The sequence below is a fragment of the Dermacentor albipictus genome, chromosome 2 (assembly GCF_038994185.2).
Source record: "Dermacentor albipictus isolate Rhodes 1998 colony chromosome 2, USDA_Dalb.pri_finalv2, whole genome shotgun sequence".
NCBI lineage: Eukaryota > Metazoa > Arthropoda > Arachnida > Ixodida > Ixodidae > Dermacentor > Dermacentor albipictus.
In genome coordinates, this window is record NC_091822.1 from 31,465,115 (window position 1) to 31,488,252 (window position 23,138).

Genomic DNA, 23,138 nt, shown 5'->3' on the forward strand with positions numbered 1-23,138 from the left:
CCTATATTTATTGCGGAAACGTTACCCAGTTGGGCTGTCTGTACAGTTTTTTTGGCTGGTAGTTAAGTATGCCCGTGCAGAGGGATGTTTTCAGAAGACGTGACTGGAATATTCCCAGTATCATGCCTAAGATTGTAATTTATTTTGCTTAGTACACATTTAAATGTATTTCTCATACTTTTAAATGAATGGGTCATTTGCCATAACTTCAACAGATGGCAGATGGGTTGATTGTATTGATATAGTACCTTAATTTCTTGCAGGTAATGAGGCCTCTTGGGCATGCTAACAGGTTTCCAAGTTAGGTATTAGCCCCGAGAACGAACACGGGCGGCGCTGCGAGCGCCGCTCGCGTGACGTCAGGGCAAGTACTCGCGCCTGTCGTCTGCTACAGTTCGGGCGTTGTCCGGGCGCTTTCTGCGGTGTTTTCGTTTGTTCGCCCTCGTTCTCTCTGCTTGTATTCTTATGGTGGTCGTCTCAAATATATTTTTACGACGTCTTTCTTTGCGAACATTTATTCAAAGAGCTAATTTCTTAGACAACAATGCAGCTCTCGAAGGCAACGCTACAGTGCCAGCCGAAGCGACGCAGACCAGCCCATTGCGGGTTTTTCATGCGCGGATAGACAATCGCAAAAGCATAGCCTATAGGAATCCAGTTATGATACCATAACTGCCGCGGTGCAACAAGTATGTCGCAAAGCTGGCTATATATGACTTCTACAGCAGTTACGTTGATTTTATTCCGCTAAAGTAGGTTTGCTCACGACGAGTAGTTCATGGTATAATACCGAATTTTTGCATTTCCTCACATAAACGCTCGGCAGTAGCACGGGGATTTGAATTATACTGGAGCTTAGATTCTACACGCCTCACTTGCTTCTTTAACTGCTTGTCAACATTAGGCGGTTCTTCACGTGTTTATTTTTTTTTCAGCGGCGGAAATTTGAAGTAAAGTTAATGAAGGCTTACAGCTATTTACAGAGTAGAAATAGGAATGTACCAATATATATTTCCTTTTCCGTGCTACACGTTCAACTCACCTCTTTAGGGCGCGTTTGTTAATGATTAATAATGTAAGTTATGTTCCTCTTTTTTTGTCTATATTTCCAAGTGTATATCATTTATTTATTTCAATGCCGCAGTGTGTTTTGCATTGTTATTGTGGAAATATTTCACTGTTCTTTCATATATTGTATAACTGCAATGTTTTATGGCCACTATATAAATGTAATTTATATGGCGCTTGATGTGTTACCCCGTGCAGCCATATTGTACCTAAGGGGGTGAGGTTACCTCAAGCCGCGTCTGTGCGACTTTTTTCCCTCATCCACCTCAACTTACCACTCCTCTGTACATGTGTGTGTGTAAATGGAAATTAATAAATCAAATCAAACTCACTTGAGAAATTTACTGGTGCTTGCTGCTTGAGGAATATACATGACGAATCTGTTTGGCGAACTGACACAGGCTGCTCGGCCCAATTTTTTTAGTGAAGTGTGCCTGCTGGACCGCATAGCTGCACCCAGAAAGAAGTCGAAGCGTCAATGATTAGTAGTATGGGACATATTGAAGATATCGAAATTCCCCCGGTGGAGGGTCAGAAATCAAGTGAAAGTATATGCAAGGCTTGTGGTGCTTTCTTTATGAATGTTTGCGATTGGATTGGAGCAAACTTAATTTGCCTGCAAGGTTCTCTTTTATGTACCGACGAAGCGAATAGTTATCCGTTTGTATAATTGAATAACGCTGGATCGAGACATGGTGAGACAGAAGGTGCTTGAATTTTCCTGTCTAGAATGCGCCGCTTGTAGCAAACAATACATAGGTGAGACCGGACAACAAATCAATACAAGACTCAATGGTCACCGCGCGGACACAAAACACAATTTACCCAAAGCAGTAGCCAGCCACTTTAATGAACATGGACATGTGTTTGACAAAGCAAGGCTCTATATACTACAAACAAATTTCCGTTCCCCTCGCGAAAGGAAGTACACGGAATCATACCTCATACACAAGTTTAATTGCCTACACCCGACAGGAATTAATTTGGCACGCGGCAACTTAGAATCTTTAAAAGCTGTAACTTAAATCTGAAACTCTCATATCATCAACCAATACACAAAACACATTAGGCCACCAGCCAACTTTAATTCTTAACCTCACCTACTCTTTCATTTCGGAGGAAAGGGGGAGGGGAGAGGGAGAGGGAGAGAAAGGGAAAAAAAATTTCCTGCCTACTACTCAATTTAATGTACTCTTTCAGGATTTTACGTCTACACCAAGTGTACGATCCCCTTCTTCCATGTACACTTGCCCGCGCCCGCTTCTGCACGCGTCACCCTCCTGTTTGCTATACCGATTTCGCCCCCCCCTTCCCCCTTCCCCCTTTTTTAGTCTTTTTTTTTTGAAATCCCCTCGACAACACATTCCGAAGTCAATATGCCTTTTTCGGCGCCTCAACCCGGAGTATCGCCTTCTGGATGCCGCCGTAACGACACCTACGTTAAGCACGTGGGGCAGTGCCCCTTGAAAGACCATGCCGCTGCCTTTCAGTCACCCCACACATTGCACCGCAGACTCCTCGCCGCCACCTTAACTATTTCAAAATTACTCGACCTATTGCTTGACCGGCCGTTCTAATGCCTCAAAAACATGCCGCCAACGACTCCCCTGAATACCTCCTAACCTTTCACATCCCCAACACGCTCCCAAGCCCCCGTATTTCTTAAAAGATTTCATTTTTCTCTTTCTTTTTCTTTCACCCCCCCCCCTTTGTTGTGTCTTGGTACGGCCATGGCTCCCCCCTGCTTTTTTTTTTCCTTTTTTCCCCCTTTTTTCTGCTTCTATTTCTTTTCTTTCCTCCCCGCGTGCCCACTCTCACGCTCTTGTCCCTTCGTCTTGAGAATGAGGCTCACAGACGTCGGACGACAACGCCTGTTCCCTCTTGTAATCTCTCTCTTTAAAACCAGCCGCCAGCGACAACACCCGCACGTGACGTCACTGCACTAACCCTTTAAAACTAACACGCCGAGGATGACGAGGCCGCCTTTGACGAAGATAGGTCCACCTATCGAAACGTTGGCCAGCCTGTCTGAGGCACTTCAACCCTGTTTTAAAAAAGTTTATACCTTTTGTATACAGGAAATCTAAGCTGCGGTGTAGTAGCTCGAGAATACTTTAGCCATTCTAGTTGGCGCTGTAAAAAAAAATGCTTTATGGTTTTAATTCGAAGTTGTAGTGAACTGATGGGTTTCGCGAACATAGCGTGCCTCGCCGTACGGACAGTCGATTGCTACCGTTACGTGATCGGGGGTGTGCCATATTGTCGATAAAGGCTACTAAGGGCCACTATGAAACATTTCATCACTTTCAATGGAGTGGCTCTCGATCTTAACAACGAAACTTTTCTCTCAGGTGATTGCTACTATGGTGTTTGTGAATTAACTATGTAAATACTCTACACGACGCGCCGTCGTGTTAGCAGCCATTAGCAATTCGTTTTTTGGAGGCCTGTTTCAGAGGGGGATGAAAGTAGCAGCAAACTTTTTCATAAGAAATGCGCGCCTAACTATTTTTTTTACGCATTAATGAATGGCCATATTTGAATAGAACAACACACCAGAGTAATAGGAATCATGATGAGAGCTTCGCTGGGCAGTGTCTTTCTAAAATCAGATAACATGTTGACGCCAATTACCAAATTTTTCTTCCACGTAAAATGCAATGCCTCTCATAACTAAATACTAAAGGAATGTTAAGTGTTTAGCGAAGCATCATACACAACTTCGTGCGTTGAATTTGCAGATATTCTTTTTTAGTCAAAATTTACCGATGGACACGGCGCATATATGCATTGCAAAACCGAGTAGACCCCTTTAACGCTACTTAGCTTGCGATATCCAAGCCGCAAAGTTTCTCGACTCACACGCTTTTGAAGAAGAAACTGTGGTTAAGGTATGGCAGCTGAAAGAAGCCGACGTATTCTTCAATACGTACGGCTCGAGCCACCCATACCCCAAGCGTACACGAAGGGAACGAGCGCGCGCGGCAGCCGAGCGAGCCGGAGCGAGCGGCGTCCTGGCCGTGACGTCACTCGCGAGAGGGCGCCACTCCTAATTCTCGGGGCTAATACCACATGAGCACCCGAAATACCACACGAGCACTTTGTGTCATGGCACGACAGATATGCACCTCCTAGGAAACAGAACTGATAGTATAGTTCGAATGAATTCTAGCACAGTAAATTATTTAAGGTGCTTTGAAAGATGAAAATTTTTTCTAGGCTATCGAGGTTCAGGACGTTTAGTTAACGCAAAAAAAAACATATTGAGTAAGAAATGCCTTGTCAGTCTGCTTGACTTTCTTTTTTTTTCAATAAATAGAACCAATTTCCCTCAATTTTTATGAAGTGAAACGTTTTAAAAATATATTTAACACAGAGACTCTCTGGAAACTTTGACATGTAACAAGACAGCATACCTATGTGGCCAAATTAAAGTTTCCCGATCTTTTTCCAAGCCTTTCCTGGCTGTTTTCATGAAAATTTTCTGGCAATCTATGACGCCTGCAGCTTATGTGCAATAAAAAATACTATGGTTTAATGCTTGCCAAGTAGTGCCAGTCCATAATATTTAGATAAAACGAATAACACGTCAGTCACTTAACATGTAGTATTAGATGCAACTGACTTGAATCCCTTGTTTAATAAAGCTGACAAGGGCTTCGGCAAGTTCGTAATTGATGGCCACACGAGTACAGCACGGAAGACACAGAGACACGCGTAAAACAAATCCAACAATGTGAGGGAAAACTATACAATGAGTTATTTTTACGGTTCAATAGTAGTTTTCTATATAATTTGCTCTCACCACTTATGCCTCTAGTTAACTTTGTTTACCTATGACTAAAGACTACATGGCAATATTAATCAGTACCATTATGATGTTTCGTTATATTACAGTATGATAAGCAGTTAGACAACCATAATGGTCGCCGGTGTTAGCAACGGTACGTTTCGTTTCAAGACAGGTTCATGTGACACACAGTGTACTTATAAAAATAAAACAAATGTGAGAATCCCAAACGATTCCTATAATAATAATTGTTGAAACAAAGATACCCTGCTGTACTGTGCACATTTTTCAGGTGTTAATGCAATGTGCCCGTGCCGATCGAACATGCTCAGCATACTGACTGCAGTTTTGAACAATCACGTTAACATTTGCAATTTATTTCCGCTTAGAACAGTCTGCATTGTCTCTTTTCTCATACTTCGAGATGAATACATTTGCCACACTTTCAGTGGAATGGGGGCGTACTGATCAGGTTACTTATCAACTAAAACATGTTACGATCTCTTAGGTGTGTTAATAAGGGTAGAACAAATGCAATGTCCACTGAATTATTTGAATAATCTGTGCGTTATCTACTAAGAAAAGACCACCAAATTGATAATCTGGCTCTTTTTTCTTTTGTACAGCGCATATAGTATGCAGTCTGTCCAAGACGACGGCACTACATGCAACAGTAACGGAAACCGGAACACTTATTGCGCACGACAAGGGCTTCATACCGTGCACGACTGGCACAATGCGAATCTGCGCCAGCAGCTGCCTAGAGATTAAGAGCACGTAAACTGCATAACCCAGAAGCATCGAAAGGCGCTTAACGCTTTTCATATAGCTCGAAAGATAACTTCTGCTGCTAAACTGTTTAAAAAAGAGACAAAAAACAAATCTTCCAACTACCGTCAAACGCAATGCCTTCAGTCTGAAACGTGTAAAGGTGCTTCCCGGAGCGACTAATTTATTGTGCTCCAATTTTTTCGGCTAAGTTGCGAAGATGCGAGTGACTGAGCTTATCGCAGATTTCCTGCTCCAAAAGCGTTTGTGGTTGCATATAAATAGATTGGGTGAATCTAGAGATTTTCGCTTGACATTTCTTCAAGTCTTGTGTTTTGCTTGCGGTAACTTCCCAAAATTATTTAGATTGGTTGCCAGAAACCTTAAAAATACTGCTACCTTTAAACAATGCGAAAACGGCAGTGCACACACTGCTGATGCATTCCCCGCAAACACGGCCTTTCATCCTTTCATCCAGTTATTTAACTATACGTGTCTGTCAGAACATTCTTGATGCTAACACAATTTCGAGATATATACGTAAAGCGTGTCACGAGAATTTCACTACACATGCGGCGCAGCATTCATCGCGGCCGGATCAAGCGCCACGAAATGAGATCTACCACACTGGCTGCCCAACATACACAATCCGCTTAGTGGTAGCTCAATATCAAGTTAAAACATGGTGTAGCTTCCTTCTTTACGCACCTAAACTATTATGCGAAAATCAACAAGCCCGAGCGATCGCTCGCCGTAAAGCATTCCGTATAGTAGAAGCGAGAACAAGAGCGCGTTATGAAACCATGTCAACGACAAACCGACACTATACCCGAGTCGCCTGCGCTACATGCAGCCGCTTCGTGCTACGAAATGCGCTCACATAATCATGAGCTATTGACGCAAAACATATTTGCTAAAGCTTACCGTTCAGTGTAGTTGACGTGTGATGCCACAAAGATGACACGCATACACAGACACCAACGTTCAGGCGGACACCGCACACCGGTACAACCGTTTACGTGCCCGGCGCACTCGTTGAGATGGCGCACCGCCGCGCATGCGCAAGATCTCCGAGCATGCGCAGGAGCTCCGCGCGCGAGGGCGTACGCGCTCGGAGGAGTGTGAGCGCCTTTTCCTCCTTCATTTTGTTTTTCGCTCTCTCTCTGCGCGCCATGCGCGCCGGAACGGGTGGCTTATTCTCTTTATCACCATTATTCATCTTTTTTCGTGGACGAAGGAAATGCGCTGGCAGGTTGTATGACAAACGCTGTGGGCTATCGTATGAGACTGGAACGCTAACTTGAATGCGCTGTTTGTAAAAGCCATTACAGGGCCCTTCAAACGTTTCAGACGCATTATTGCCAGCGTCGATTAGTAATACAGCGTACTTGTAGCATATCTTCCAGCATACCACCAAATGTGATGCCCGCACGTATGTTAGTGCTAATTTTCTGTTCCGGTGATAGGTCAAAGCAATCAGTACAGCATTGAGGTACTCATATGCGTGGCTGCCCAGGCATACCGCCGGCGAAATACTGGGTGGGCTCTGATAATTTGGCACCTATTTTAAGTGAATGAGAAACTTTGATGGGTTTATAGTGCAGGATATCAGTCAACAAAAAACCGCCCTATGTTAGTGACGCAGCCGAGGTATGAAGAAAATGTGAAAAGTATCCGAGAATCGGACGACACACAACGCGAACACCACATGCGCGACATCGGTTCATCGCACATTCACAAAGTCCGCGTTGTCAGCTACAAACATTACGAGTGTCCTTGCTGTTAGCTCGATGCCTGTTTTGAATCCACTTGTAGCTGAAGCTGGCGTTCATAACAACTATTATAACAATTGGATCGGCGTTTTGCTTTCTTTATTCTACTGCCGCAAAAGTGATGTGACAACTGTGAAGACTGTCTTGGGATTGCCGAGACCGATTACGTAGATCATATCATGTGGTCAACAAATGCGGAGGTATACACTATGTGTATACTAATGTCTACAAATAGGCTCTACAGCAATCTCAGCAGTATACAACTTCAGTGGCTTATATCAAACGCAGCTACGTATTATCCACCGGTACCTGCGCTTGGTTACAGCGTACACGGGTTGGGCCCAGATTAACGATGTTTGTCTATTGTTAATCTATAGACATGCAATACCACGACAACTCAGAGGCAGACCAGGTGGTGAATTCACCACCTGGTCTGCCGGCTTTCGCGACTTATTCACCACCTTTGCCACATCATCACCATCTGACCTTCACCAGCTGGTCTCGCGAAGTGTACGTCCGGGAAGCAGCCAGGTTTAGGGCCTTCGGGTGCCTGGAAGACCTTTGTGACTCGGACGTTGCCTGTTCCGCCGCGATCCTCGTTCGGTGCAGCTGCACCGAATGACGACTAGTAGTCTGCACGGTTTGCCCGCCGCGCCGGGGTTGCACGCGGTGCCGGTCGCGCATGAACCAGTGCCATATCATCGCCTTCGCAGAGGGCGGGGAGTATGGGAACTCGGCATTACATATTATCGACTTTCTTATATAGACATTCAATACACCAGGAAAGAAAAAGAAATAGAAACCTTAGCCAACTATTATTATTAACTGTCTAATATAGAGAGTCTATAGACAGAGTATGGACAAAAATAAATAGAGACTGTATCGGCTTTCGTCTATAGGTAGTCCATATAGAGGGGAAGCAGACAAAAAAGAAACAAACACTTTACGGAATTTTTTCTATAGACCGTCTATAGACTGCGCGTAGACAAAAAGAAATAGAAACCTTATTGACTTTCGTCTATAGAAAGTCTATAGACAGAGTATATGGACAAAAATAGACAGAGACATGTACCCACTTTCGTCTATAGGTAATCCATAGAGGGGAAGTAGACAGAAAAGAAACAAATACCTTATCGATTTTTTTCTATAGACCGTCCATAATCTACGAGTAGACGAAAACAAATAGAAACCTTATCGACTTTCGTCTTTAGAAAGTCTGTAGACAAAGTATGGACAAAAATAGATAGAGACCGTATCCACTTTCGTCTATAGGTAGTCCATAGAGGGGAAGGATACAAAAAAAAACAAACACCTTATCGACTTTTTTCTATAGACTGTCTATAGACTGCGAGTAGACAAAAAGAAGTAGAAACCTTATCGACTTTCGTCTATAGAAAGTCTATAGACAAAGTATACTCGCCGTGGTTGCTCAGTGGTTATGGTGTTAGGCTGCTGAGCACGAGGTCGCGGGTTCGAATCCCGGCCACGGCGGCCGCATTTCGATGGGGGCGAAATGCGAAAACACCGGTGTACTAAGATTTAGGTGCACGTTAAAGAACCCCAGGTGGTCGAAATTTCCGGAATCCTCCACTACGGCGTGCCTCATAATCAGGAAGTGGTTTTGGCACGTAAAACCCCATAATTTAATTTTATTTTATAGACAAAGTATGGACAAAAGAAGATAGAGACCGTAATCCACTTTCGTCTATAGGTAGTCCATAGAGGGGAAGGATACAATAAAGAAACAAACTCCTTATCGACTTTTTTCTATAAACTGTCTATAGACTGCGAGTAGACAAAAGAAATAGAAACCTTATCGACTTTCGTCTATAGAAAGTCTATAGACAAAGTATGGACAAAAATAGATAGAAGCTGTATCGACTTTCGTCTATAGGTAGTCCATAGAGGGGAAGTAGGCAAAAAAAAGCGAACACCTTATCGACTTTTTTCTATAGACTGCGTATAGACAAAAAGAAATAGAAACTTTATCGACTTTCGTCTATAGACAGTCTACAGACTTTGTGTCAACAAAAGTCCAAATCTATAGAAAGGAAAGGTCGTCTATAAGAAGTCTATAGACTTTCTATAGACAGTCTAAAGTCATTTTTGTAAGGGATACTACTACTACCACCGCCGGCTTTAGGCAACTACATTTCGTGATCAAATCGTTTCGCTACCGCCATACGAAGTGAAGTTTTAGCAACGACGTTTGGGACTTTGATCGTCATCACCGGTCATTTTAGTGCTTATTACTCTGTAAAAAATTCACCGATGATTACGATACTCCCTAATGCGAAATTTGAGCGCAGCTGTAAACATTATTTTCATTTCGCTAAATATTGGCTGGCGCTGAAAATCTGTCTCGTGCGACACGTTGCAAGTGGAGCGAAGGGCGGCATGACTGCCTCACTAATCTGGAGATCACGAGAGACATTGCGTGGGTGGCGCGTGGGCGCAATTCACAGCAGCCGCCGCTGCGAACCGACCTCCCAGACGACGCGCGCTACACTGGCGCCATCTCGTAGCTATCGTAGTCACACTGCGCTTTTCTTCTCACGCTTTCGCCATACCCTCCTCCACTTTACACCTCATGGTTCCGCTGTACTCTCCTCTCCGCATTCTTCCCCGCGTCTTTTATCCACCACTGCGCTCCGCGTTCGCTTTCAACTTTCGCTGTACTTGTTCGCTCCCTTACGCGGAGCTAGGACGAGGGCTGCCGAGGGACGCGGACGCTCGCTGCAGGAACGGGCGCCTGAGGGTGGTGCTCTGTAACAGCCTTCAATCTTACGGTCATTGTTTTATCTATTTTGACAAGCTGTCTCCTTCGAAGCGAGAAGACTTGCTATAGATCGCCTTATCGGCGAAGAGGATCTTAGCTTCGAACCAGCGCACCGCGCGGCTCTCCTCCTCGCACTGGTATGTGCGGGTCGCCATTTTTCCCAGCGGCAACTTGTAACACTAGAAGACTAAAGAAGGACATTCAACCCAAGCGGGCAACCAGCGGAAACTGGGAACAAGACAGACGTAACGTTTGTATTGATGCCAGCCGTTACCTAACGAGTGCATCGGGAAACAAGAATGTGAAATGAAGTAAACAGACAAAGTTCTACATTTCTATCATTTCCTGCAATGAATAACAAAGGTTCGCATATAAACGAACCTATACTTTGCGAATTATTTTTCCTGCGTTACGTATAGCGGTAAGTCAATGGCACGCCAGACCCACCAGATGCGTGTGGCATACACCAGACACGCCACCGAAGCGAGCGACACCGGAGGCGCATGTGAGTCGTTGCCGGTTCTACGACCCGCCTGTCCTTTTTTTTTTTATGTCGATCAGGTTTCTTCGGCTCTAAGGGCCAAACAATGAGATATTCTCTACCTCAGTAAGGAAGCCTTCATTCTGGTGAGGCCACCTTATGTCACTCTGAAAGCATCCTTAGTGAGGGGCCCTCTGTGAAGGTTTCTTTGGTGCTTCCTCGGCGTAAAGCCTGTTTCACATGAGGTGATTTTCGTCGCGCCGGAAGTGCGATTTCCATCGCTTGCGACGAAAATCGAAGCCGCAGTGCCGACCCCCCAATTATCGGCTGCGATTGGTCACACAGCCGCGCCGTGGCAGCGATCGCTGCGATTTTCCGTCGAAATTGCGGAACTGAAAGCAATCAAAACTGCGCTTGTAGTGCAAATCACACCCTGCACACCTGCATGGATTCACCAGAAACCGTCTGGGCCTGCACATCACACGAGATTGTCAGGAAAATCAGGAGATTGACACGCGACTTGCAAGCACAAGGCCAAGATTTAAATTACAGGATACATAGCCATGCATATGTTCGAGGACACAAGCGGGCTTATAAGCCCAACATAAGAACTGAAAACTGGGCGAGTTGCTCTCTATTCATTATTAGCTAAAGCGAAACAGACAGACAACGGACAAGAACGAAGCGCTCTGCGTGTTCACTTCGTTCTTGTCTGTCGTATTTCTGTAGCATTATAGTTATTGAATTCATGAGGCTGCACAGGAGAAGAACCACCGATTTTCTTGTTCGACAACCTTCATACCGGTGTTCACGGCTTTAAGGTTCCCGGTTACGACGTCCCAGCAGAATTTGAAGCCTCTCGAAACAGCGTTGTCGCTGTTGCGTATCTGGTGGCAAAATGTGCTGTGGCCTTCGATAAAAATGCGTACCATTGCCATCGTTAACATTTGGCTCCAGCACACTTTATTCTTTGACTGCGTTCTTTTTCTTTCTTTTTTTTTCAGCCTTAGCTTCGCATGGCTGTAAGCGCATCTGAGCGCATACGTAGTCGGGCACCCTCCTTTAGAGGAGGCAATCTCCCGCGTGTGGAATAAGTGGGCGTGCCGAGATGGTGTGGCACCAGCCTTACCGTGCGTTTGCTATTGGAGGTTACGCAATGTCGAGTTCCGGTGACCCGTTGGAGAGAGAGGCAGACGAAGCATTCGCTCCCCGCTGTCGGCGCTTTTCGTGATGGTGTCGCCGCAGTACGGGCGACACTATCAGCCGCGGGGGTGGAGTGCAAGCGAAAGCCTTTCTGGCTTTGCTTAATTCGTACCACCGAGATTATATTGTGGACGTACGTGGCATGAAACCGTACCATTTGCGGCAGAATGACGACTTTATCAAAATGAATTGTTTTCTCAGCCAAATTTGCTTTTTTCGATTGCCCTATAATTCGAAAAATTCTGCGTTAATTGGAGACATTAGCGATATGTTGTGTCTTCTTTATAGTCATGAATAATGGCTCCATGTATTGAAGGTTTCTAGTTACTACTAACGGGAGGGGCCCTCTGCAGTATTTTGACTATGGGTCCTCCCTTTGTATGTTTGTATATTCCATATTTGAAACGTTGTTTTTGTGCAATAACAAAGTGAAACTGAACAGAAACTAAACAGGAACTTCATTTGTTGTCTCAATATCAGGCGCAAAGTCCGTAACAGCTTTTTTTATACTTTGAAGCAAGTTTTCGGTAGTGGTTAGTTCAGCAAGCAATGCATTAATGCATTAGTGTACTAACTATTTACATACTCAATAAAAATTTCACTGCTTTGTTACAAATGTACTCGTCATGCTGAGAAACAATTAAAGCTGAACACGGTTTAATGCGAAATGAGATAGGAACGCGAGAACATGTCGATGGTTTGCATCGAACTGCACCCACAAGGTCTTTTCTCCCCGCAGCCGTTGTTTCTGTACTTGGCGCATCAAGCCACGCACGGCGGCGTCGGCCCAGAGCCGATTGAAGCTCCCAGAGAGAACGTGGCCAAGTTTCCCTACATCGACGAGGACGACAGGAAGGTTTACGCAGGTAACTTCGCGTTTTCATTGTCGAGTAACTGTCTTGTTAGGCGCCGGTTTTGGGAGCCAGTGCATAAGACTTTTGACAGGTCCCAACCTCCAGGTCCCGGACACAACGCCGTGGAGAAATCGTTTGTAGTTCCCCTGCCTCCTTTACGATGCCACCGCAGCTGTGCTGGCGCTGACCCGTGTAGTTCTTTCTTTGCATACACTTTAGAATTTATTCGCAGGCTGCATTACTGCGTAGTCATGCAAAAACAAAGCTCATGGTGTCACCGGGCGGCTATCAGTGCGAGGCACTCCAGTGTATTCTCGTATGAAGCCAAAAACCAAAATACAGTGAAGTCTATGAAAACATAGCCGGGAATCCTTCTCAACTGATGTATAGGAATATTCATGGAAGAAAGGAAATGTGCGATAAGTTTCACATTTCCATAAAAAAAAAACGGGGAAAATTTTCGAACGACAACTTGCCACTGCTGGGAGCCGTACCCCGCATACCTCCGGATGACGCGGGGGGGGGGGGGGGGGAGTGCTTTATAATTTGAGATAGGGAGATTACTGTCCTCTGCCCCCAAATCTCTCCATTTGTGCCCTTTCTTAGGTATTTGTGCATGTGTACTAGATATAGCGCTTAGAGTGTTAATGAGCGCGATTTACAGCAAATGCGGCGGATATTGAATATTCATTACAGTGCACGAGGCATGTAAAACCGGATAACAAAAACAGGCAATTCTGGTACCCTTGACGTTTGAACAAACATACGAGGGTATAAGAGGCAATTGAATATTAACCCTCAGAAACGCAGAAATAAACCGATAACCATGGTAGCGATACGGTGCCACATGCAGTCATAATGACAAAGTTAGGCATGACTCATCTTTTTCTTCGAAAAATAATCAGTTATCTCGAACAACGACTATGGCATCGTAAGTACAAAATGTTCATTCAGAATCGAAGAATTTCAAGCATTTTGACGACGATAATTTTCGCCTCTTTCTTGGTGCCCGCTGCATCGCATACACAACCCTCGTCAGAGAATGCCACATGCTCATTTAGCTTGATGCATCTGGCCATATATCTTGTCCTTACTGAACGGGGCACAGTATGGACGCGCAAATGCCCATACAGGAGACGCGTAGGAGTCCGCGTCTTTTAGCACATCCCCTCGCAAAACGAGTCACTAACTCGACCAAAGCGGCAGCAATTTGTGTTCTAATTACTGCATCGCTTCTATATATATATATATATATATATATATATATATATATATATATATATATATATATATATATATATATATATATATATATATATCACAGTGTTCTTCCGCCCCGCAGTACCCTCCTTTTGCGCTAAGATAGGTCACGTGCTCACTGGCTCACCCGAAAGGTAGAAGGTGGCGGTATTCGACAGCGGCTATGTGTCACCATATTGGCAAACGCAAGTCGAAAGTTTGCATACTGGCTTTCCATCGACAGGAATGACCGATGCCCTGGACCAGTCCGTCGGCATCATCCTGGAAGCGCTGGAAGAGGCGTCCATGCTGCGCGACATCATCATAGTTTTCAGCAGCGACAACGGCGGTGCTCCGACGGGGCCCATCTCCAACCGAGGCATGAATTGGCCCCTGCGCGGAGCCAAGGGCACCCTCTGGGAGGGCGGAATCCGTGCGGCCGCTTTCCTCTGGACTGCCGAGCTTCTGCAGCGCCGCCGGGTGTCTTACCAGCTGATGCACATCACCGACTGGCTTCCCACGCTCTACTCTGCGGCTGGTAGCTCCTGGAGCATTTTTCCATTTGCATTCATTTTAAGTACGCCGTTTCTGACTTAGACAACGCTGTCGGCCAGGTGTGCAACAGAACGCAATAACAGCACAAAATAACTCAAGCGGACATCTGGTTCTGCACATAAGCAGTGCTTATGTTTTGGTACGCTAAGATGCTTGGTTGTGTAATTTCAACATTTTCCTAAGAATTTCCTAGGTTGTCGTTCATGTCACAGTGCTGTATATATTTATGCATACATATAGAAGGCTCTGGCTGTGGTTCGTTGTCGTAGGTTGTTAGTATGATGATGATATGTGGTGTTTTATGGCAGAAGAACCAAGTATGGTCAAAGAGCACGAGTAGATTGCTAGGGGTGACGAATGGTGGTAAGTGCGTTGAATTCACAGTAATCATCTGTTACGCATTCTTTTAAAATGCCTCCGTGTATTCCTCATTATAACACTCACTTCGCTGGGAATGCTGCAGTATTTTCCTTCTAACGGAAGGGCCCATACACATTCTCCTCAAACGTACTGTGAGGTCCAAGTGAAAGTGAATCGAAAGATGAATGAAAGAGAAAAGGGGCGATTGACACATGTTCTGAAAAAAGTTGATCTGAACCTGGCAAAGTTTAGCGCTAGAACGTTATCTAGTGAGGCCAGTCTAGCAGTGCTATAGGAGAAATTAGAGGGCAGTAAATGGGATATAATAGGGCTCAGTGAAGTTAGGACGACCAAAGAAGCATGTACAGTGCTAAAAAGCAGGCACGTCTTGTGATAACGGGGCTTAGCGGAGAGACGAGAACTAGGAGTAGTATTCCTGATTAATAAGGATATAGCTGCATGGTAACATGCAGGAGTTCTATAGCATTACCCAGAGGGCGGCAACAATAGGTCTTGCTGTGAAACTTAATCATAGGTACAGACTGAAGGTCGCACAGGTCTGCGCCCCTACATCCAGGCATGATGGCTAGGAAATCGAAAGCTTCTATGAAGACGTGGAATCGGCGATGGGTAAAGCCAAACCAAATACACTATACTGATGGACGACTTCAATGCCAAGGTAGACAAGAAGCAGGCTGGAGACAAGTCAATGGGGGAATATGGCGTAGGCTCTAGGAATAGCAGGGGAGAGTTATTAGTAGTGTTTCCAGAAAATAATAATATGCGGATAATGAATACCTGCTTCCGCAAGCGGGATAGCCGAAAGTGGACGAGGAGGAGCCCGAATGGCGAGACAAGAAATGAAATAGACTTAGTACTCTACGCTAACCCTGGCGTCATACCAGATGTGGATGTGCTCGGCAAGGTGCGCTGCAGTAACCATAGGACGGTAAGACCTCGAATTAGCCTAGACTTGAGGAGGGAACGGAAGAAACTGGTACATAAGAAGCCGATCAATGAGTTAGCGGTAAGAGGGAAAATAGAGGAATTCCGGATCAAGCTACCAAACAGGTATTTGGCTTTAACTCAGGAAGAGGACCTTAGTGTTGAAGCAATGAACGACACTCTTATGGGCATCATTAAGGAGTGTGCAATAGAAGTCGGTGGTAACTCCGTTAGACAGGATACCAGTAAGCTATCGCAGGAGACGAAATATCTGATCAAGAAACACCAATGTATGAAAGCCTCTAACCCTACAGCTAGAATAGAATTGGCAGAACTTTCGAAGTTAATCAACAAGCATAACAAAGCTGACATAAGGGAGTATAGCATAAATAGAATTGAACATGCTCTCAGGAACGGAGGAAGCCGTGAAGAAGAAACTAGGAATAGGAAAGAATCAGATGTATACGTAAAGAGACAAAGCCTTCAATATCATTACTAATATGTATGAGATAGTTCAAGTGCCTGAGGAGTTCTATAGAGATTTATACAGTACCAGTGGCACCCACGACGATAATGGAAGAGAGAACAGTCTAGAGGAAATTGAAATCCCACAAGTAACGCCTGAAGAAGAAAAGAAAGCCTTGGGAGCTATGGAAAGGGGGAAGGCCGCTGGGGAGGATCAGGTAACAGCAGATTTGTTGAAGGATGGTGGGCAGATTGTTCTAGAGAAACTGGCCACCCTGTATGCGCAATGCCTCATGACCTCGAGCGTACCGGAATATTGGAAGAACGCTAACATAATCCTAATCCATAAGAAAGAGGTCGTCAAAGACTTGAAAAATTATATACCGATCAGCTTACTATCCCGTGCCTACCAAGTATTTACTAAGGTAATCGCAAATAGAATCAGGGACACCTTAGACTTCTGTCAACCCAAGAACCAGGCAGGATTCCGTAAGGCTACTCAACAATAGACCATATTCACACTATCAGTCAGGTGATAGAGAAATTTGCGGAATATAACCAACCCTTACATATAGCTTTCATTGATTACGCGAAACCGTTTGATTCCTTCCAAACCTCAGCAGTCATGGAGGCATAACGGAATCAGGGTGTAGACGAGCCGTCAGTAAAAATACTGAAAAATATTATTAGCGGCTCCACAGCAACTGTAGTCCTCCATAACGAAAGCAACAAAATCCCAATAAGGAAAGGCGACAAGCAGGGACATATGATATCTCCAATGCTATTTACAGCGTGACAGGAGGTATTCAGAGACCTGGATTGAGAAGAATTGGAAATAAGAGTTAATGGAGAATACCTTAGCAACTTGCGATTTGCTGAAGATATTGCCTTGCTTAGTAACTCAGGGGACCAATTGCAATACATGCTCACTGACCTGGAGAGGCAAAGCAGAAGGGTGGGTCTAAAAATTAATCTGCAGAAAACTAATGTTCAACAGTCTCGGTAGAGAACAGCAGTTTACGATAGGTAGTGAGGCACTGGAAGTGGTAAAGGAATACATCTACTTAGGGCAGGAAGTGACCGCGGATCCGGATCACGAGACGGAAACAATCAGAAGAATAAGAATGGGCTGGGGTCTATTTGGCAGGCATTCTCAGATCATGAGCAGTAGGTTGCCATTATCCCTCAAGAGAAAAGTGTATAAGAGCTGTGTCTTACGCGTAAGCACGCACGGGGCAGAAACCTGGAGGCTTACGAAAAGGTTCCTATTTAAATTGAGGACGACGCAACGAACTATGGAAAGAAGAATGATTGGTGTAACGTTAAGGGGTAAGAAAAGAGCAAATTGGTGAGGGAACGAACGCGAGGTAATGACATCTTAGTTGGAATAAAAAAAAGAGAAATGGACATGGGCAGGGCATTTCGTGAGGAGGGAAGATAAACGATGGTCATTAAGGGTTACGGATGGATGTTAGGTGGGCGGATGAGATTAAGAAGTTTGCTGGGACAACATGGCCACAATTAGTACATGACCGGGGTAGTTGGAGAAGTATGGGAGAGGCCTTTGCCCTGCAGTGGGCGTAACCAGGCTGATGATAAATCAGTTGAACGAGCGAACGCGGAAGTCTACACTATTGACGTGACCATACTTACGTACGACCATGACTCCACGTTACCATATTTGTACTTTTTGCGATCCACTGGTCTCTATGAACGCAATTGTGACAAACATCTTGGTCGTATGATTGGTCGTATGTACACATATGCCTCCATGACAGGTAATTTGCTTGAAGTAATTTCTGCTTGAAGTTGACGCAAAGTGGTAATCCCATCTTACTTCGTCATGGGTACTGCATATGAGCGCGCCTACCCTCTGCGCATGCACAGTACCTTCCTTTCAAATGTATCTCTATAGTTAAATTAGGGGTTTTACGTGCCAAAACCACTTTCTGATTATGAGGCACGCCGTAGTGGGGTACTGCGGAAATTTGGTCCCCCTAGGCTTCTTTAACGTACTCCTAAATCTAAATGCACAGTTGTTTGCGCATTTCGCCTCCATTTAAACGCGGCCGCCGTGGGCGGGGTTCGATCCCGCGACCTCGTCCTTAGCAGCCTAACATCATAACCATTCAGCAACCCCGGCGAGTTATATTTCTACGGTTGGGAATGGTTTTCATGCTGTGGTCGGACTATAATACCGTCTTCACTCGATTCCAACTCCCATTGTTTAGAGCGCACTTTCAAGTCCGGAGGGTGTTTGTGGCTGCTTTCAGTTTTTGCTGCAGACTAAGCCCGGCTATCGAGGCACCCTTGCCAGGTGACAAAAACCATGCGTCCCGTGCCGCGTGACACCACACTCACAGCCGTTCGTGCATCCTAGCACGTGTTCCGGCATAGCTGTGCACAACTATACATTAGAAAATCAAGACCTCCCAAGCGCTTTCACGTGCAGACAATACAGCAGCTACTTGGCCTGTGAAGACCGACATTACACGTGAAGCTGATTTAGCCATAAGACGAAGAGCGACGCATCGCTTACGCCAACAGTAATCATCGACGCATCCTGAACAATGTTTTTTTTTTTTCGCGCACCCGCATTATTTATCGGCCGTCCTTTGCAGTGCGTAAGCCTGGGAGAAGGCCTTTACAGACTTGGGACAGAATCTTTCCTTCAAAATTTTCAGCTTGCCTGTTGACCTGAGCGGTGCATTTGTTTCGCTCCTCTTTTAGTGAATGGAATGTCACAGCGCGAGCACACAAGTGGGAGGACTAAAGCAGTACGTACAAGCGCATTGCTGAATTCTGCACACTTGAAATGCGTTACGAACCCCTTCGAACTGTTCATTTCCCAGCCGCAGTGATTAAATAACAGCACGAAAACGTCACCTAATTTGTTATTCCGCTACTGTTCCTGCGTATAACTAACTGAAAGTACTACCCCATACATCGGCTCAGTGCGCTGCCTACAATATTTTCCTTTATACAATGTCCACATGTATTACGGGTGTCGGACGGGCACGGCAGAGCTCGCTGCTTCGCGCTGTCATTGGTGCGAAATCAGCTGACATTACTTCCGGCGCGGAGAAAACGTAAAGCGATAACAGCAAGGAAGTAGGTGAGGCACGAAATAAACAAGACGAGGTGAGCATTGCCGGCCCTTTCCTTCGTGTGCACTCTATTTTCATGCGTTATCAGCAAGCATTCAGAGCTGGTGCGGCGAATATCATGCTGCGCACGTACAGCACCCCAGTAATATGCGAGCGTGAGTCGAATAGCCCTGAGCCAAATGACTCCTGCTCACAACACGGCACTTCGGTCGTTGCGTTTGAAAGCAAGACTGCTGCAATAATTTTGTTTACGAGGCACCCCCTCGCAGCCGTCCTAGCTACAACGGGAATATAAACGCAAAATTAGACGAGGAACTCTCAGAGGCAGAAATCCGCGCGGCCCTGCAAAACTTAAACACCAAATCAGCCCCAGGCCCGGACGGTATAACCAACAAGACTCTCAGGAACCTCAATGATGAATCGATCACCAAACTAACAAATACATAAACAAGTGTTCGGTAAAAGGAGAAGTGGCAGTTCAATGGAAGAAAGCGACGATAACGCTCATTCCAAAACCTAGTAAGAAACTTGAGATCGACAACCTCAGATGGATCTACCTAGCATCCTGCGTCGGAAAGTTAATGGAACATGTAATTTTAACAGACTAGATAACTTCTTAGAGTAGAATAACATATATCCAGATACAATGATAGGGTTTCGCAAAAACGTTTCGACACAACATGCGATGCTTCCAATTAAGCATGAGATAGTCGATTATAAACTGTGCTATACAAGGGCCATCTTGGACCTTGACCTTAAAAGGCTTTTGATAATGCCAACCACACAACCGTATTGGAAGAAATTGAAGGAATAGGACTAGGACAACGGTTGTATAAATACATGAAGAGCTTCCTATCAGATAGGAAAGCCGTCGTCTCTGTCGGAGGGCTCAAGCCGCCCGAGATTGACATAGGCGTGAGGGGGGCACGCTGCAAGGCACTGTCATCTCCCCGATGTTGCTTAATCTCGTCTTGATGGGACTCGCCGAAAAATTAAATCACACAGAGTCCCTGAATCACACAATCTACGCGGACGATATTACTATATGGGTTTGTGATGGCAGCGATGGATGGATAGAACAATGGCTCCAGACTGCAATAAACATAGTAGAAAAACACCTCATAGGAAAAGGCCTCACATGCTCTGCAGGGAAATCTGAACTTCTCCTATACCGCCCCACAAATAGGGGCAGGCCTCCCAAAGGATACGAGAAAAACGAGGCTAATTAGGGAAATCAAGCTGCACACCAAGAACGGGCGGAATATCCCAATAGTCAACCAGCTCAATGTGCTGGGTCTAGTAGCCGAGACTAAAGGCACAAACGGGGAAACCATAAAGAAGTTAAATACAAAGGTAACAAACACCATGAGATTAATCAAACAAATTACGAACAAGCACCAGGGTATGAAGGAAGAAAGTATCCTACAGCTGATACAATCATTCGTAACCAGTCAGATCACATACATAGCAGCCTTACACAATTGGTTCACAGCTGAAAATACTAAAATTAACAACCTGATAAAAAAGGCATACAAACTAGCACTAGGGATTCCCATAAGTACGAGCACGGATCGCTTTCTAAAGTTGTTAGGGCTCCACAATACACTGGACGAACTCATAGAAGCACAACAAACATCTCAGGCAGAACAACTAACCCAAACCAAAACGCGATTGCATATACTACGCAAGCTAGGAATAAGTTACCACAACCTATACGGGGAAAAGATGACGACAACAAGAGAAATTTGTGACTAATTCCTAGTACCAAATATACCCAAGAACATGCATCCAGGTTACAACGAGGGCACACGCAAGAATAGAGCAGAGAAAATGCTCCGAAGCTTTGGGTCAGACGGCACAGCAACGTTCGTAGACGCGCCTGAATACCCGCACAGAAATATCTACGTGGCAGTTGTCGTAGATCACACCTAAAAACTTCTTAGAAGCGTGTCAGTTAATACCAAACATTCTAAGACCGCAGAGGAGGTAGCCATTGCGCTAGCATTGGTCTCCACGAATGCTCAATACATAAGTAGTGATTCTTAGGCGACCATTAGAAATTATGCAAAAGGTAGGATCTCTCCTGTAGAATGGCACATCATCGGAGTCAATAAAGTGAAATTGTCCAACACAGAGAAGAACGGCAGGCAATTGGTCTGGTCCTCAGCGCATACGACTCCAGGCATTCATGCGATCAACCTCAACGAGGTAGCACACTGCGAAGCTCGAGGTCTTGCACGCCGAGCTGAGCTTCCATCGGTCAGGAGAACGCGAAGGAGGACATCGGGAGAGAAAAACAAAGAATAACAAGATTTAGTGATATTAGCAAACTCTATCAAAATTGGAGGCGATTATTACCACCGCCTCACACAAAACTGAACAGAGCTGAGTCCGTTACTTGTAGGGGATTACAAACAGAAACTTATACGAGTCCCGTGCAACTAAAAGCTTTCTACCCCGATATACAAGAGTGATGTATGCAAGCTATGCAAGCATGCTGGAGCCACCCTTCAACACATTTTGGAGGGATGTAAAATATATCGAGATAAAATGGCAGTCTCCCCCGAAAATCTACGGGCGCGGTGGTCGGCCGCGCTGCTCAGCTGAGAACTCAGCTCCCAGAGTCCATCTAGGCGGCCCCAGGCCCGGGTCGCGCGATCGCCGGATTCCAAATAAAGTTATCTCTCTCGCTCTTCTATGTTGAGTTGAACTTTCTTGCCCGAGGCTCCACAAGGTCAGTTAGAGCATGTCACGCCTGCGATATAATATCGCAGCGAAACCGCGTTTACCGCCGTAATATCGCCATTTACCCCATCTTGCTACCCTAATGGCGAAACCACTAACTTCTAGAATAGTGTGGTTACCATGTCGCACTTTAGCAATAAATTCCCGTTAGATTGAGTCACAAAGTCGCTTGCGCAGCACGCAAAAGCGAGGAATTGCAACCATAGCACGCGTAAGCCCGCCACATGGCGTTGAACGAAGCTAGTTCACATGGGCTCCCAATTACACAGTGATGGCGTAGCAGTTCACCGCAGGCGCCTCATGCAGAAACCAGCGCTTGGAAGCCTCGTCCAGTATTTCCACGGGAATCTACTCTGACACTTGAGATATTATGGGAATGAAGGATTTACCTGAACTTCATTCCTGTGACTCTGAACGAGATTCTTGCACGGAAATGCAAATCGCGCATCGTACAAATGCTATCAGATCCATGAGCGAGTAACTTGTCCGTCATGGGAAGCGCTGAATGACAGTGTTGGGAGCTCGGTTTCGCGGAAGCAAGAAATACAGGTTTTGATTGCTTGAGAACGGAGAGTAGTGTGGCTTTATTCAAAAGTAAAAGCAGATATTTGCCGAGTGGCAGCAATGGCGCCCAAGTCAGGCAGCCACTTCGGTTTCATGAAAGAGCAGGGGGCAATGACCCCCGCGACGGGGCAAACTGGATTTCCGAAGCGAGGGACAACGACCCCAATTGGCGGGGCAACGAAGTGACGGATGGTCGCTACAAGCCCCACCCCACCCCCATAGAATGCCGGAGGCTTAGGTGTGAATAGCGGAAGGGATGAAGAGTCATTGTTCAGGATAGGCTTGTTCCACGCGGTCGCTCGACACTGTCGCCTCCTTGTCGCGAACGTCATTCTTCAAGGTTTTTTCTGAACGCGAAATCACAGTAAAGGGGCATTCATAGGAAGAAGTCAATGGTGTCTTGATTGAGTCGCGCCGCAGAAAGCCGTGCGTGGTTGTGTCAA

At 45.4% G+C, this 23,138-nt stretch overlaps 1 protein-coding gene across 1 annotated transcript in view; it reads left to right on the plus strand.

The window, feature by feature from the left end:
• LOC135916590 (arylsulfatase J-like) overlaps positions 1-23,138 on the plus strand; it is a 92,261-nt gene that overhangs the window by 46,991 nt on the left and 22,132 nt on the right. The window contains exons 4-5 of the mRNA XM_065450024.2: positions 12,601-12,727; positions 14,199-14,492. Of these exons, the coding sequence (XP_065306096.2) occupies positions 12,601-12,727; positions 14,199-14,492 (421 nt within the window). The remainder of the gene's footprint in view (positions 1-12,600; positions 12,728-14,198; positions 14,493-23,138) is intronic.